General features: G+C 24.6%; 1 protein-coding gene across 1 annotated transcript; it reads left to right on the top strand.

Annotated features, from left to right (window-relative positions):
• The first annotated feature begins 6,027 nt into the window (after window positions 1-6,027).
• LOC145842063 (popeye domain-containing protein 1-like) lies at window positions 6,028-14,828 on the top strand. Its single transcript, XM_082949434.1, has 6 exons — window positions 6,028-6,205; window positions 8,085-8,286; window positions 9,441-9,589; window positions 11,480-11,588; window positions 12,323-12,454; window positions 14,209-14,828. Exons 1-6 carry the CDS (start codon window positions 6,084-6,086, stop codon window positions 14,323-14,325), a joined length of 831 nt encoding a protein of 276 aa, XP_082805560.1. The 5' UTR covers window positions 6,028-6,083; the 3' UTR covers window positions 14,326-14,828.
• The last annotated feature ends 2,155 nt before the right edge of the window (window positions 14,829-16,983 follow it).

Genomic DNA, 16,983 nt, shown 5'->3' with positions numbered 1-16,983 from the left:
AATTATCATTAAAATTATAGTTTTCACAAATTTCGAACAAGGTCTGTTAGTATTATAAATCTACCTAATATTTATTTTTTTCTTTTCTATATTTAAATAGTTATATACGCTGTTTTTTACAATCTTTGAAGCTTTTTAGGCTAAGATAACAGCCGAAAATATCAAATGTTTTTATTGCAAAAAAAGTTTTATTTGCTCTCAAAAATAAAAAAAAGTTTTTACATAGTTAGTTTTTAAAGATTTTTTAGACACTTATGTTCTAATCTTATGATAAAAAAGTTTTATTTAAACATATAACTTTCAAATAGCCTCACGCAAACTGGCATAACTTTAATTGTATATAGACGTTTTAAATTTCATTAAAACTTGTAGTTAAATAAAATTATTACCATTAATTTTTAATCAAAATTATTTAAAATAGTTTATTGGACGACAATAAAAGACGCTCAGAAAATTTGTCATAGGACCTGGTGCACTAAGAACCTTTCGGTTATCGAGTCCTGGATTTAACGTCCTGGACAAGACGTTAAAAGGTATCCGAGTAGTATGCGACTCGATAACCGAAAGGTTTTTTTTTCGTAAACCAGGTCCAAGAACCAAATTTTTTGAACGTTTTTTATTTCGTTCAATAAACTAATTGTTAGTAAAATTATTTCCAGTTTAGGACTACCTGTGCAAAGTATTGCAAAAACTTTTTAAATTTAAATTCCACTCAGGTTTACACTTTCACTATAACAAAAAACAAAAAAAAAACCTTAGAAACTGTTTAAAAATATAAAATGAACTACAATTACAAAAAATGTCTTCTTTATACTACAGAAGACTATTCTTGTTTTTTCAAGTTGTGGTGGAGAAATGACGTTTTTTGCCGGCCTTTGGAAGCAGCCAATTACGCTTTTCCTCGTAAAAATTACCATCTTCAGAAAATAATCTTTCAGAATACTCAGAAAATGATAGTGTAGCAAGATATTTCCTTGCAAAGCTGGCAAGATGTGGGTATTTTGTCTTGTTCAAGTTCCACCAGTTTAAGACTTTATCCCTTTCGGTTTCTGCCCTTTATTTTTGCTTCAATTTCTTCATCAATAGAGTCCTGTCCTGTTGCTCGTCTTCCTGTGTAGCTTATTTGATTCTATTTTAAACAAAGACTAATAAGTTAAAAACTTCTTTGGATCAGAATTTACTTTAGGGTTATGGCTTTGGTTTCTCTGGTGACAATATAGGAAAATCACCTTTTTGATTAGCCTAAAAAGAGATATTCTTTTTAACATTAAATTTTAACTGCTTTTTAACATTATTTTTCAAGTAAGAAGGAAAAGTCGATATTGTGGATCAACAGGTGTTGTGACTAGTAGTAATTTGTTGTCATTTATGTTTAATTTGTTGTTATTGGTATAGAATAGGGATGGGCAATGTATGGTCCGCTATAGAATGACCACCCCGCAAAATTCAATATTACAACTTTTTTATAAATTTTTTTATCATATTTTTACAAAACAAAACTGTAAGATTTTGACACAAAACAATTTTAAAAAATGGCTTTTTAAATTAATGTCTACTGATAAAAAAACATTTTGTCCGAATATTTTGTGTTGTTCTAATTTATTTGGAATATACTTTTGTCAAATTACCCAAAAAAATTGTTTTCATAACTCTGATGTTTTATATACCAACCTTTGCCAATTATCATGTCAATTCTACCTGTAGACATTACATAAACATCTGACATGTCTCAATCTACATCTTAAATTGTTACGTTTGAGAAGTTTTTGTGAATTAAAAGGATTCAAAAAAGTGATCAACCGTATCTATAAAATTAAATTTTGGCCAAATCAGAAACTTTTTTAAATTAGAATCCGACCGGATCCGGATCTTGATTTAAAATTTTTATCCAATCAGATTCGGATAGAAAAAGAAGTTATTCGCATACTAGATCAGGTAAATCACTAATGTTAAATGCTCCGTCCTGCCAAAAACAAAAAAATCCCGGATCCAGTTCGATTAAAAAAATTGTCCACCCCTAGTATAGAACGTTCTTTCACAAGCCTCACCTATATTTTTGGCTAAAGTTTTACAAACACTTGATAGTTCTTCTAAATTTTCATTAGTGGTAAGAAACTTCGTCAGTGATCTTGCATGCGGGATCATGCTTGAGAGCAATACATTGTTTTTACTACACTCCTTTGTTACAAAAAAAAGTTCGAGCAGTAGAATAATGTGATTAACCAGTTGCCATTCTTTAGCTGTAATAATCGAATCTTGATTGTTTTTATAGTTAGCATCATAGTACTGGACACCTGATTTTAGCTTTTTCAGTCTCTCTAGCATAAGACATGTTAAGCTTCACCTTGTATCCACATTTTGAACAAGAAGCAGGGCTTTTTGTTTTGTTTGTGCTTTTAAATGTTTCTAGCATTGTCTCGCAAAAAAAAAATTGAACATGATCCAAGGTAATATTCCAACTACGAAGCATATCCTGAATGTAATTACAAATGTTTTAGGCAGTGTGCTCACCCTCCATTTCCCGACAATGTCAAACACGATGTTTACACTCAAAATTTTCATTCAACCAATGCGCGGTCAAAAAAATATATGACTTAAAGATAAATACCAAATAAAGGTCTCCACTTATTGCTTAAAAGAATGATGTAAATTCAATTATTTTAAGAATTTGTTTTTTCATAACAATTTTTCACTACAAAAAATAGAACATCAAGTAAAATAGAAATTTATAAAAAATTAATTAGGATTTTAGTATTAACATATTTTTTCTTCTTTAGAACATTGTTTTGAAAAAAGCTATCAAAATATTTGAAGTTATAATATATATTTCATAAATGTAAATTATCAATTAAATACATTAAAAAAAGAATTAACATAAAAGTATATAGCTAAAAGTATGCAAGCATCTGCTTTAATGTTAGATATTTAAGTCAGATTTTTTGTATAAATAATTGACCTTTATATAAAAAATCTAATAAAAACGCAACCTTAATATATATTTTTTCATTTTCTTTTTTTATTTCAACTAACAGACTCTCAAAACAAGACACAATAACATGATAAATTTTCAACAGTTTGGAAAAAAATAAAATAAAATACATAAGTCCTACAATCCTTGTCAAAAGTAATTTATGACACAACTAAATATTAAATAACATCTAAATAGAGACTGAAAACCATATTAACTAAACAAAAGAAAACTTTAAATTACATGGATTTTGTAAACTAGACTTCCCTACTACAAAATCCATAAATTTAACCGTAAAATATATGTCATAAGTTTTCAAGATAACCTTAATAGAGATGTTTAGAAAAAAAATCCTGGTAAGGCCTGAGCTATGCAGTTAAGATTTCACAGAACTGAGTTTACCTGAGGAAAACCTTATTAAAATGAAATAAATTAAATCACCTATAAGTATATGTACTATTTATGTTTTCGTAAGAGAAAAGTCAAAATGTTATGTGAACCGAAGTAGGTTCACGAGAAAACATAAAAAACTAATTATATTATGAATGAGTAAGAGCGGTTATCTAAAAAGCTGAGATTAAACGCCTTAAATATGTACTTAATTTTGTTTGAGAGTCTAACAAAAATAATTTATCATAGTTTTTATACTGTGTGCAAAACTCTAAATTAAAGTTGAGAAGGCAATTATAAGTGTGAAAAAGCTTTGTTTTATCAACTCAAGCTTGAAATTATTAATTAGTTTTACAAATCATTTAACTTTTGACAAACAATTGAGTAAAATTTAAAAAGTTGAAGTCGTCTACTGAATCTGAAATTTCGGATTTGGCCGAATCCGATCCTTATTTTGAAATTAGGATTCGGCCGAATGCGAGTAAAAAACGAAAGAGTGAAAATGTGGCCGAATACGAGTCCGAGTCTTGAATTCGGTAGATCACTAATATTTAGATATATTTGGCTTACTAAGTTTTCTTTGATTTTAAGTAAAGTATTATATAGTTAATAAAACTTAAAATGCTATTATAATAAGCTTAACAATTTTAGAACTTGTAGTATTAAAGTATCTTTATAAGATAAAGCAACATTGATTTAAAGTTAAATACAAAGTCCCACGCGTCGCCACTGATACCAACTCTCAGCGTTTTAAAAGCTTACTTAGGCTTTCTAACTATTTTTTAGACTCATCAAATTTATTTTTTGAACAAATATTCAAAATTAGTACTATTATTATGGTTTTTAAGTAACTTGGAAATTAAGCATGTTTTACAACAATATATTTTAGTTCAAATGGTTGTAAAAAAACTATCTGTTTAATGACTTAAACAACTATATTTTGTTATTTATTTTTTTTTGTAGATGATTTCAGATAGAACAAGTATAAAGTCTGTAACTTAAGATTATATAAAAACTTATTAAGCAATGATCGTGCAAAAGTAATTTTCATTTGTATCATTTATAGACGAATAGAGTTTAAAAACTAAACTAGAGCTTATCATTTGAATTAAGCTTAAATGTTAAAAAAACAAATTTAGTGACTAATAAAACATACTGTAATTTATAGAAGTAAAAGATCTAAATCTTTAGAATTGGAAGTTCATCATTACTTTCAAAATACTTTTTTAAATACTACTTTAGTATAAAAGTACGTTTTTTTTTTGCTCTAAAATGTTTAAATAAACGTAGACAACAGTATTATTAGAAGATATCACTAAAGTAAAAAAAAATATATAAAAACAAAAAAATAGTTTTTTGGTACATTTCTGGTTTGTAAAATAGAAATAGTTGAAAAAGTGCTTTTAAGTTTGTAGAAAAAACAAATAGTTACAAAAAAAAACAAGCTCAGAAAAATATAAAAAGTGCAAATTCAAAATTAGTACTCCATTAAGTTTTTATACTTATTAAACAATAAATTTAGTTTACTAATATATAATACATTATTAATTTTTACTTTTATTTACCTGAAAAGTACCATTATTCAAAAGTTTTTGATTAGACCTTTAGTAAAAGTTGGTTTTGTTTTGAAAACTAGTTAGAATATCTATTACTTAATTTTTATTCATAATGTTTTTATCGCATTTTTAATTAACTGCTTTTTTTGTAATAATTTTAAGCATTATAAAAGAATAAAAGTTAAAAAGATAAAAAGTATAAAAACACGAATCAAAAAATTGTTTTAGCTTAAAAGTATGTGAAAGTTAGTTTAAAGGAATGTTTTCTGTTGTACCAAAATCAGTGTAGAAATCTAAAACAAAAATGTTAAAACAATTGTAAAAACGCTTTACGGTTTTGTTCTAATAGTACTTTTTTTTCCCAGACCTTATACTAAAATGAAAGATAACAACATTTATTTTTGTTTAATTAAAATTTTACACTTATCATAAAGTTTTAGACCAAAAAAAAAGAATTTATCAAGTAGTAAGAGGTTAAAAAAGAGATTTAGCCGTAAATAATAATAAAATTAGTGTTTCTCAAAGAATGATTTATTTAAACGAAGAAACTTTACCATTTTTCTTAAACATAAAGTTATAAAGCTATAAAGTTATAAAGTAAAAGTGAAATTCCTTTATATCTTTACGAAAAGTCAGTATAGGCAGCTGTTTTAAACTTACCCTTTTTTCTATCTAGCTGTTTTGTCTCTTTTGCTAAGCTACTTACTTATTAATAACTAAAAGTAGTACTACTAGCAGTCTATAGTAGAGATGACATTAGCTGTTTTTGAAATTTTAATGTTGCTCTAGAATTCTTAACCTTAACATGTTTATATTCAAAAGTTATTTATACGTTATCGAGTTGTTTTATAGTTTTGACTTTTAGTATATAAAACCAGTAAGTAAATATTTTTATAACTAACACTTAAAAAACTTTTTGAACACTTTTTACTAGATTAGTAAACTTTTTTGTGTTTAGTAAATGAAATTAGCTGCTCTTTTAAACTTACTGTACTTACAAATTATAAGTTTTTCCATTTTGATAACGTTTTCCTTTTATAATCTAATAAACACTTATAAATAAACATACAGTAATAAGTTATTCTTACTTAAACTATATTTAATTAAGCAACTTTAAATATTAGCTTAAAACTAATAAAAAATATTACTGGTGAGCAAAGGTCAAAAGAATGATTTCAGATGACTTTTTGCCTTCAACTTCATGTCCAAAATGGCTTCTGCCCCAAAATGCTACCTTTCATTTATCAATGGTAGCTTTTTTTGCTGCTTCATTAATACCTTACACGAATAAGTAAGTATAAAAAAAAGTATTGTATTTTTAATTTATAATTGAAAAATTCTTATAGTATTACGTTAAAACTAAGTAATCGAATAAGGTTATTTTTGGTGTGCAAACAAATTTTTGTCGAAGTAAATGATACTTTGTATAGTATGATATTGAAAACCGGGCTTGGCATAAACTATAAGTAGTTTTGTAAAAGTAAGTTTATGAATAATACTTTGAGGAAAGCTTTTTAATTGAAGGTCAAAGCAGTTTGAAATTATTCATATGAATTCTAATGTGTAGGGTGAGCTTACATCAAGTTTAAATTAGAGCATATATACTTTAATAAAACACAGTTAGTTTCTTGAAGTTTTTAGACTAGTAAAATTTAGTCAACTGAATTGCGAACTTAATAAATTTATTTTACAATAAATGTCAATAATATAATATTTTACAGTCTTAAAAAAATAACAGCTATATCTTGTTCTAATAAATGTCTTAACAGTATTAAGACTACTTAAACGAGATGTGTATACAACAACATTGTTATATTGAAATTTAAGATGTATAATTTGTTATTAAAAAAAAAGGAAATATAAAAGGTGGTGGTCTTAAAAAATTCAAAATTAGTTATTTTATTTATCGCAGCAATTGGTTAATTTAATCTTTGTAGTATCTATGTTTTATATATTGATATTTTTGTTTAAAGAATTAAAATGCCACGTAAAAGTTCAAACTTTACTACGTAGGAAAAAATCAATTTTATTGATCCGCTCTCTACATTGTCTGTAAAATAAGTAAGTACTCCTTTATTATCAAGAAAAATAACTTTTAAACAAAAATAAATAATTAAAAAAAGCAGAACTCACATTTTATCTAATGACAGTACAAAAATGATGGTAAGTTTTATTTTGATATTTTGAGATATAGCACTTGAAAATCTGGAGAGCTAAAAACTAAAGTTGAAAATATGGTAATGGATTGATCTAAGCCAGCATTAGTTTATATAAAAAATTACTTAATTTTGTAAAAAATCCCGATTGCTTAATACTTAAAAAAAAGAATCAAATAACTAAAAAAAGTTTTTAGTTATCTTTTTTTTGTTCTCTATAAATAGCTTTATAATTTTTTCGATAGAAAAAATAGAACTAACGATAAAAAAAAGATTTTTTTTTCAAATTTTGTACTGATTTTGTAATGCGTAAGCTGATTATAATTTACAAAAATGTATTTAAAAAATACAATAAGATTAATATCCTAAAAAAATTTGTCATTATAAAATTTAAAAATCAAATTCACAATTCTTGATTATTTAAGTGTAGAATAAACAGTAAAAAATCATTTGAAAACATTTTATAAATATTAGAATAATTATTTTACAACATACGATGAAATCCTTACCTATTCCTTCTACTTTAATATATTATGAACATAAATATTCTTTAATAATTAATACTAGTTGATTTTTACTTATATACATTGAAACTATATACATTGAAACTTCATTAGATAGGCAATGTAATAATATGGCAGTGTAAGTATAGCTTTTTGAACAATGGATATTTTAAAATATCTTACAAAAGAATAAGTTATCAAAAATACTTGCTTAAACAAATATTTGATGTAAACAGATCAAAAAATAATAATTACGCTCGAGATTTTAGCTAAATCTTAAAATAGATTTTGGAAAAAAATCTAGAATTTGAGAAAAGTATATAGAAAAAAAAAAACATGTACTTTAATATTCATTATAAATATTCAAAAAATACTTTATGTACAATAATTTCTATTCTTTTCTTACATTTTATTTTACTACTTCGCTGAAGCTCTGAACCTAACGATTGACTTTTAAACATTTCGCTAAAAAAAAAAAAAAATTTGAGCATAACAGTATAGTTTGTTACAGATTTTACGTTGTCTCAGTGAAAGGTCTTTATATAGTAGCATCTGTGTTCATGTTGTGTTGGGGTTACTGGTTTTGGTGCACACAAGACATCATGGTTTGGTCCATTATTTACATCGTACAGAATTTCTCAATGTTTATGCACACGTGCTACTCCTACAGAACTGTAAAGCTTTCGCCCGACCTTGAAGAAATATATCGCGAGGTTAAAAAGCTTTTGCTGAAATATTTCTCAAAACAGTTTATGTTTATTTTAAGTTTTTTCAATATGATAGAAATTTAATTAATAAATTATACTTTTTAATGTTGAACCTAATTGAGTAAACGTAAACAGTGGGGCCGCAGCTTAAAATAAATAAATTTTATTTGAAATATGTGGCTAGAAAGCCAAGATTGTAGCACATTTAGGGCTTCAAACCAAACTAAAAAGATCTTCGTCTACAACAAAAGTTGTGCTAATTGACGCGAAGCGATATAAAGAGATTTTGCTTAGATCAAAGTTTGATTTCTTTAAAAATCAAAAATTAACGATCAAAGAAAAAACATTTAAAAATTACTTAAATATAAAAGTTTTTGTTGCTCTTTGAAAATAAAAAACAGACAACAATTCAAAGCAATGTATAATGAATTCACTTAGTATTTTTATCAAAAATTTTCTAGTATTTACGAAAAAAATATACTTTTTGTATGCTTTTTTTGTTGACCCTCTAGTGAACGATCAAATATTAAATTCATTGAACACGAGCTGGGTTTATATATAAACTTAATTTAAAGTTAATAACAATTTGCTTAGTTTTTTTTTAATTTTATTGACATGTAGTTCTCTGTATTTAAGAATAAACCTAGTTTCCCGGAGTTGTTGATAGCTCCAAAAAGTGGCTTAACAAAGAGAAACATATTTCAGTTAAATAAAAGAAGTATGTACTCATAAGTTACAAAAAAAAAAACTTCAGCTTTTACAAAGTTTAATTTTTTTTATTTGTTAAATAAAAAATAGATTTTTTTAATGAAACAAGTATTCTTTAATACTTTAGCTAGTTCATTTAAGCAAGTTTATACGTACTTTTATGTAAAACTTAAACTTGATAAAAAGCATAAGAATCAAATAAAATGTAATCAAATCTAAATCAAAAATGGATTAAATACTACGATACTAAATGTTCGTTACTAATTTAAGCTTTGTAAGTTTTCTTAGATCTAAACTTGTGTAAGGACTCTTATTTAAATATAAACCTGTTTATAATGAATGTTTTAAACGATTTTGTATAACATTAAAACCTTTATTTAAAAAGTACCAGTAAGTAGTTACAAGCTTTACAGTTTTTAACATAACTATTTTAATGACAAAAATAATTATAGCTTTTTGTACCATTCAACATTTCGAGACCAGAATTCAAAGCACTTGTAAACCAGAACTGCAAGTTTGTCAACATTTCACCTGGAGATAAATATGCTGTAGAAGGTCACACAACCACTGATCCCAGGGTCTCAATTCTTATTAGTGGAAGGTTCATAATAAAAATAGTTAAATTTTACTTTGCATTTTTACAAATCATACACTCTAAACAAAACCGTAAATAACAAACAAGGGCAGGTATAGGCTTTTTTAAGTGGGGTAAAACATTTCTCTTAAATTGTATAGTGTTGTGTACAGTAACATGAAAAAATCACTTTATAAATGATGTTAGTGGCTGTTATTATGTCATACGTATGTTATGTTATATGTAAATTATAGTGTAAATAAGAGTATGCTGTAGTAAAATCAATTTCTAAAGATCTGGAGTTCATTTTCTCTAAACTTTGTCAGTAATTATTATTCAAATAGAAGGTTTAAAAAGAAAATGCTATTATTTTCCTCAACTGATATAGACAATATAAAAAATAACTCACTCTTAAAAAAAATCATAATTAAAACTTTATAACTGTTTATGAATAAAACTCTAACTACTGACATTTAAAAATATTATTATAGCGTCCTTTAATTTGTTTTTTTTTTAGTTGTAGTTTTTTTTATTATTAAACATCTTTTGTTAATTAAAATATCTAGTTTAAATACTTTAATTTTAATCATAAAAGTTGGAAACACATTACAGGAAAATAAATGGTTTAAGCATTAAATTTAAGAATTATAAACAAAGTGTCTTTAAAATGTAAAGAAACGTCAAAATTTTTATTACAGAATACTCTTTATTAAAATATTAGTTTAGAAAAACTTTTAAATGCCATTATGCAAATGTAGTGTTCGAGTAGTTAAAATGATATTGTCAGTTTCTAGTAAACTACATATATCGAAACGTTAGCAGTTTTGAAAATATATAAAATAATATTATTAAAGTTTATAGTAAAAGTATCCAGTAACCTGCTTTAACATACCCAAAATTTCAATTGCTTTATATTACAATAAGTAAAATTTTACTACACAACTTTTTTTTACACATAACTAAAACTTTAGTAGTTAAACTTTCGTAATTATCATTAAAAAGTTTAAAAGTAAACTTGCAGTTTCTACTTCAAAAACAGTGCAAAGTCATCATTTATATACTTATGCTAGCACTTAAAGTTTAAAATATTGTGCAACTTAGTAAAAGTTTATTTTCAAAAGCAGGTTCTAAAAAGGTTTTATTTTGTTTTGACATATCAATTAAGTTTTGATTTACAATTTGCATTAGCTGATTACAAGTTTAGTACTAGCAAATAAAGAAAATCTAATGATATCTAATGTTTGTGAATTCTACATTCATTGTCTAAAAATTTACTAAAAAAGCATAACAAATATAGACGCATGTAATTTTTTAAATATTTTGTAAGTTTAATTTAAACTTTTTTCAGGGGCCGTACTAGCTCTAGGAAACTAGTCAAAACACGCCCCTGTAATAAACATTGTTTACTGCTTTTGATAGTAAAAAAAACCTATTAAAGATAAGCCAAACTTATATTTTTATAACAAATATATTTAAAAAATATTTTGTAAAAACTTTTTATAAATATATAAACAAACAGCAGAGAAAACTATGTACACTTATTTATTTTTTTATAAAATTTATATAAACAAGATTTTCATCTGATGATTACAAACGCTTTTTTTCGTTGCCTTTTATTAAAAAATAGCTACAAAAATTTATGAGCAAACTTTTTGATGCTGTTTATAATATATAAAATTGTCAGCGCCATAGAAAAGATTTAAAGTAGATTTAAAAAAATAGTCTTATACATTGTTATAACTTAATTTTTCGCTCATAAACCTCAAGTTAGAGGTTTTGAAAACTTTTTACCGTGTTTAAAAAATTTTTAGATATAATAATTTGTTCAATATAGCATCTATACTATTTCATAATTAAAGTCAATGCATAAGTAAAACTTAAAAGAAGACTTATCGTAACATTAAATGTTTTTTAAAGCTTGAATGTGACATTTAAAGGAATTTACTTACATCAAATTAACGAAAAACAAATTATTGATTCCCCTGAGTGGCATACAACAAAAATTAAGCGGGGTGAAATATTTCAGGTTTGTTTTCCGTTTTTTAAGGTTATGTTTTATATTTAGTTTTGTGCATCAAAGTGGCTAAAGATCTGGCTAATTTTAGGAAACGATTAAAACAATTGTTTAACAAAAACGTTGTGTGTCATTTATAATATATAGTTGAACCAAGGGGAGTTGCATGGGTCGGAGCATTTGTGCATATGCTCCACATAGTTAATTAAAAAATAATATTGTAATATTAAAAAGCTGCTGAAATTATCATTTTTTAAATAAACTTTTGTTTGTAAACGAGTTATTATAATTGTATTTTTTTCTTTTTTTAGTAAATAAGTTTTAAAAATATCAATTAAAGGTTTTTTTTAATAATTAACTTTTCCGCACCCTCTAACAAAACTACTAAACCTACAATTTGTCGTGGAGAGTTTCTCTATTTCCACAATTTATTAAAAAATATGTATATATATTTTTATAGCTTGCACCTTTTTGATACTCTTTAAAAGTATCGAAAAGTTCTTAAGAGGTATGAATAATTTTTTTTGAATGTTTTTGATTATTTAGAATAAAATAATTAGTTTAAGATAGCTAGTCTAGTTTAAGTTTTGTAAATAGTATAGTTTATTTGGTTACTTACTTGGCTTATTTAGTATTTTCAATTTTATGTTCATATTTAAATTTTTTGGGTACAATTTTACACATAATTTACTGAATACATGAGTAAAATATTAGTTTTACTTTTACGACACAACAAGCCCTAACAGGTTACAATAGAAGCAGATGATCCTTGTTATTACATGTGCTGGAACAGAGAAAGATTACAATATTATTTAGAAGCTAACCCAAAGTTAGAAAAAGCAATGCAACTAATTAGAGGAAGGGATGTTCTTAACAAAGTAAAAAAAGATAAACTTGTAAAATATAACTAAAGATTTTATTGAATTTAAAATTTATTAAAGTAGGTTTAGAAAAAATTGAACTATAGTCAAATCTTTTTAAAACTTTACTTAAATTAAAAAAAAAATAGTTATAAAATAAAATAGATTTACTAACAAAATAAAAACTATTTAAGCATATATAAGTATAGTATTAGTATTTTTTAAATTAAGATATATCATTAGCTCTGTAAACAATTTAGTAATTAAAACAGTAAACAAGTTTAAATGTTTTTACAAGTTAGCTTATAGGTTGTAGAAAGAAAAGTTTAAGATTTTATGTTATTAATTTAAATTTTTATAGAAAGGTATGAGCTTTCGTTTACGCGTTGTATTTATATATTTATATTTATATTTCTTAAAATAAAATTTTACTCTTTTTTTTAGATAGAACAAATAACTAAAAACATGTTAAAGATTAAAAGTCATTTATTAGTTGATGCCGTTCTGCTTAGTAAGAATCTAAGCTAAGAATTAAACTAAAAACAGCAAACAATAAGCTATTCAAAACAAGCCAAACTTGAATAAATCTTTATTTTTTTACATGTTAATTTTTTAATATTGAAAACGCTTTTTTTTCATTTATATTTAACTAAACACATGATTTTAATTTGTAAACAAAAAGACAGACATTCGAACAGATCATTAGTTTTATTGAAAATCGTTTATAAGTTTAAAAATCGTTTTGAAGTATTTATAATTGTATATTTTGCATTTTACAACAATACTTTCTCCACTTCGACATTTAACAAAACTTTAATAAATTACGGGGTAAAACGTTTTGTTAGCTTTAGATGGGTTAAAGTGTGAATTTATAAGGTTAAAGTAAGCTTTGATGCTTTCGGTCTAAAATAAAAGCTAAAAATAGTTTATTCTTTTTTTTTTAACTTTAACTGCAGTTTTATGATCCATCAAATAAACTAATTCATGTGATCCTAAAGTTTAAAAAAAAAAAAGCATTAATCATCTGATGTAGTTTTTGGGTTAATTAAAAGTTTAAAAAATCAAAATACTTTATGTAAAAACAAAATTCCAACGATATTAAGTTATATAAAACAAAACGTTTTTATGACAAAACTTGTTATATTTTCCTCATTTGTCGTAACTAATAATATTTGGATGTTCTCTTCTTTATGGTTATGTGAATAGGAGAAATTAAAAAAGACAACTGGATTATACAACTGTCAATTTTATCTAGTGAAAGGAAATGTTACTGTTGTTTGCTTAACTTAAATAGTATATTTTTGAGGAGTTTTTTATTAATTATGTATACTTATATAGTATAACTATATTAAAAGTTTATATTGAAAAAAAAAACTAGTTGATAATTAAACAATTTAAAAACAAGATAAAGCTCAAACGAGTATTGAAATTGTTTCTGACACATTTTTCTAAAGGTTACTGTATATAGGAAATTATGAAAGATAGCGAGCGTACTTTTCTTTACAATTTTTCCATCATCTTTACACTTTGATGAATAAAAACTAGACTAAATCATTAATTCAAACATATTTAAGTTTAAATTAGTTTGTCAGTATTGGTTTAACTTAATCTATGTATGCAAGGATAAAATAATTAGAAGAATTTTTTTTAAATACTTTTAGTTTAATAGTTTAATCTGTAGCTACTTGCTTACGGTTTACTACTATACTTTAGAGTGCATTAGGTATAATAAACTTCTATAACTAATTTTGCTTTCTAATTTAAAAAAATAGGTGATGAGTACGACGAAAAATGCATTAAAAAGATCAGGTAATCGTAATTGCAACATTACAATGACAAATATTAGAAATGGACTTGTTGATGAAGACCCTAGTTCTATCTATAAATAACTTTAATAACTTTTTTTTAAGTGACAATTACTACTATGCTGTAAGTTATTATTCTTAGTTTAAATTATTTATAACCAACTTCAAAAACAAGATAATAAATAATAAAGCTCATTGCATGTTATAGGTAAAATAACTTTATGTTTTTTCAATGAAAATGCTTCTTGTTTAAATTTAGACTTTGTACTATTTTTATTAGCACGATTTAAAGAAAATAAAGCTTAGATTTTTGTTATGAAACTTTTAGCTTATATACTTAAGCTGTAAACATTTTAAGCTTAATAATACATTTAGAATTAAGTAACTTGAAGTTTTTACAACTTTTTTTAAGCATTTAAATCTAAATTTCTCAGTTCATAAAAATTATATAGAGAACAATTTAAAGTCGTTTACAAAACTTATAATAGTTTGACTAAAACTTATTTTTTCAAATAAAAAATACTTTAAAAAAATTGCTTGTTTCAAATAATACAATGTAATTCATATAGAAATATATAAAAATTCGCCAATAAAGCTTTATTTTTTGTTCTAAAGATGTGTGTAAACGTAAAGTCTTGAAAAGGTTGTAAACATTTTGAAGACTAGATACTTTTTTATTATAATTATAGATAAATAAATGAATATATTTATATATGGATTCTATGTTTTTTGTCAATAAACTTTTATAAAAGTCGTAACATTTAGATTTATGACCAATTGAGAAAATTACACATGCAAAAAAACAAACGTTAGCGTTTTTTTGCTTTTAATGTAAAAGATAACATATATATTCTATATTAAAACACTGTTCAATAAATAATTTTTAAGCGAAAAAAAATTTAAACCTTAAGTGTTCACTTTTATAGCTAATAAAAGTATTGTTAAATTTAGGCTTTTAAACGCAACGAACTAAAAATTTAACACAGCTTTTATATGTTTCAAATCATAAACTAATAATAAGCGTGTAGAGATAAAATTAAATGATGACGTAAGAAAAAGCAAGAAGCTATCTATTCAATAGAGACTTTTTGTAAACTTTGTTTTATAGCTTTGTAGTGTTTAAGGGATAAGTTGTATAAATAAAAAAAATTGTTTTGTTACAGTTACTTGTTTATTCATTTTGTTTTTATTTTTCGTTTAAATAAGTTTATCTTATCAAAATTATTGGTATAAAATGCAGCTAACAGCCTAATACTAAAAGTTATACTAAACTTTAGTAATAACTTTTTGACTAAGTATAATGCAGTAAAGTGATATACATAAAAAAAATTATTAAAAAATATGTTCAAATTTACTTAAAACTTTTAACAAAAAAATTAAATTTACGAGTTTAACATAAGTTTATAAAAACATCAGTCAAGAAAACGTTTTAAAATTTATGTATAAAGTATCAGACTTAAATTAGTACGTGTACCTTCCTATTTTTGCCTAGGTATATTTGGACACAAAATTATATTTAAGATGGTTTGGTTTTAGTTATATGTAGCCCTAGCCCTGGTTTGTGGTACTACCTTTAAGAACAATTAAGGTGGTTTGGCCTCTTTTCTGAGTTAAAAGCTTTCAAAAATGCTCTTTAACTTTCCTGACTCATTGTTATATACAATATAAATCTTATACCTCTTTATATATATATTAAATACATATGAACAATTATTTATATTATAACACTAATTAATGTTACTCTAAATGATGACCAGTGAATAAAAAAATAAAATTAAAGAATATTACATACAAAAGCTAGCAACAACAGAAAAATATAAAACTTTTTTGAAAAGAATAACAATAAATTTATCTGCTGCGATTAGTTGGAATATATTACAAAAATAACAAAAGCTAAATTGATGCAATATAAAATTAACTATAAAAGTGCAAAGTTAAATAAAGCTTAATAGTTTTTGCATAAAATATGGTTTTAGTCAACTTTTATAACAAAGTTAAGCCTTTTTCAATTTTTTTTTTACTTTTATCTCACTACATTGTAAAAATGTTTTTAACGACTTTTTATATAGTGTTATTATTCAAACTATAGTTTAATGTACAGCAAAAAAGGGCTCAAAATAATTGGTCGTAGGACCTGTTGAATAAAAAAAACCTTTGGATTACCGAGTCGTACACCACTTGGATACAGTTTAGCGTCTTGTCCAGGATTAAACAGTAAATTTTAAACATAAAGTTTATTAAAAAGCTTTGTTTTAGAACTGATTTTTATTAGAAAGTTTATGTATAAATTGCCCATTTTGAAAATTCGAAAATCTCAACATTTCTGAGTCAGACGACTGACGAAAGCAGCATATAACAAAAAAACTAAAAAAGCTCATTTTTTTAGCGATGTAAAGCCAAAAGGTGAACAATCATCCTTTTGTGAACAATACGTCATCAGTCCTAGTTGTGCTTAGAACTACAATGGATAATAGAGTTAAAACTTTTATCAAGAGAGAGAAACACTTACCACCTCTCAGTTCTATAATCGTTGATCATTAAAACTAGCGAACCGAAAATTTTTAAACAACAAGATGTATATAAATTAATCCTGTATAAATACCGGACTTTATAGTTCTTTTTGTTGTCAGTTTTTGTATTTTTTTTGTTTTAGTTCAGTTTTAAGTAAACTTTATATAATCTTTATATTTTATTTCTATCAATTTATTTTAACCATAACTTTAAATCAGTAAAAAAAAAATT

Source organism: Thalia democratica, chromosome 8, assembly GCF_965202585.1.
Source record: "Thalia democratica chromosome 8, ktThaDemo2.hap1.1, whole genome shotgun sequence".
NCBI lineage: Eukaryota > Metazoa > Chordata > Thaliacea > Salpida > Salpidae > Thalia > Thalia democratica.
The sequence above is the reverse complement of the archived record's forward strand: the minus strand, read 5'-3'. Positions and strand labels throughout refer to the sequence as shown.

What these genes read in the sequence shown, in the direction of transcription:
- LOC145842063 (XM_082949434.1), top strand. Translation starts at nt 6,084, where the DNA reads ATGATTTCAGATGACTTTTTGCCTTCAACTTCATGTCCAAAATGGCTT. An exon ending in TTGAAGAAATATATCGCGAG is followed by an intron (nt 8,287 to 9,440) that starts GTTAAAAAGCTT and finishes AAATAATTATAG; the next exon opens with CTTTTTGTACCATTCAACAT. An exon ending in TCAATTCTTATTAGTGGAAG is followed by an intron (nt 9,590 to 11,479) that starts GTTCATAATAAA and finishes TGTTTTTTAAAG; the next exon opens with CTTGAATGTGACATTTAAAG.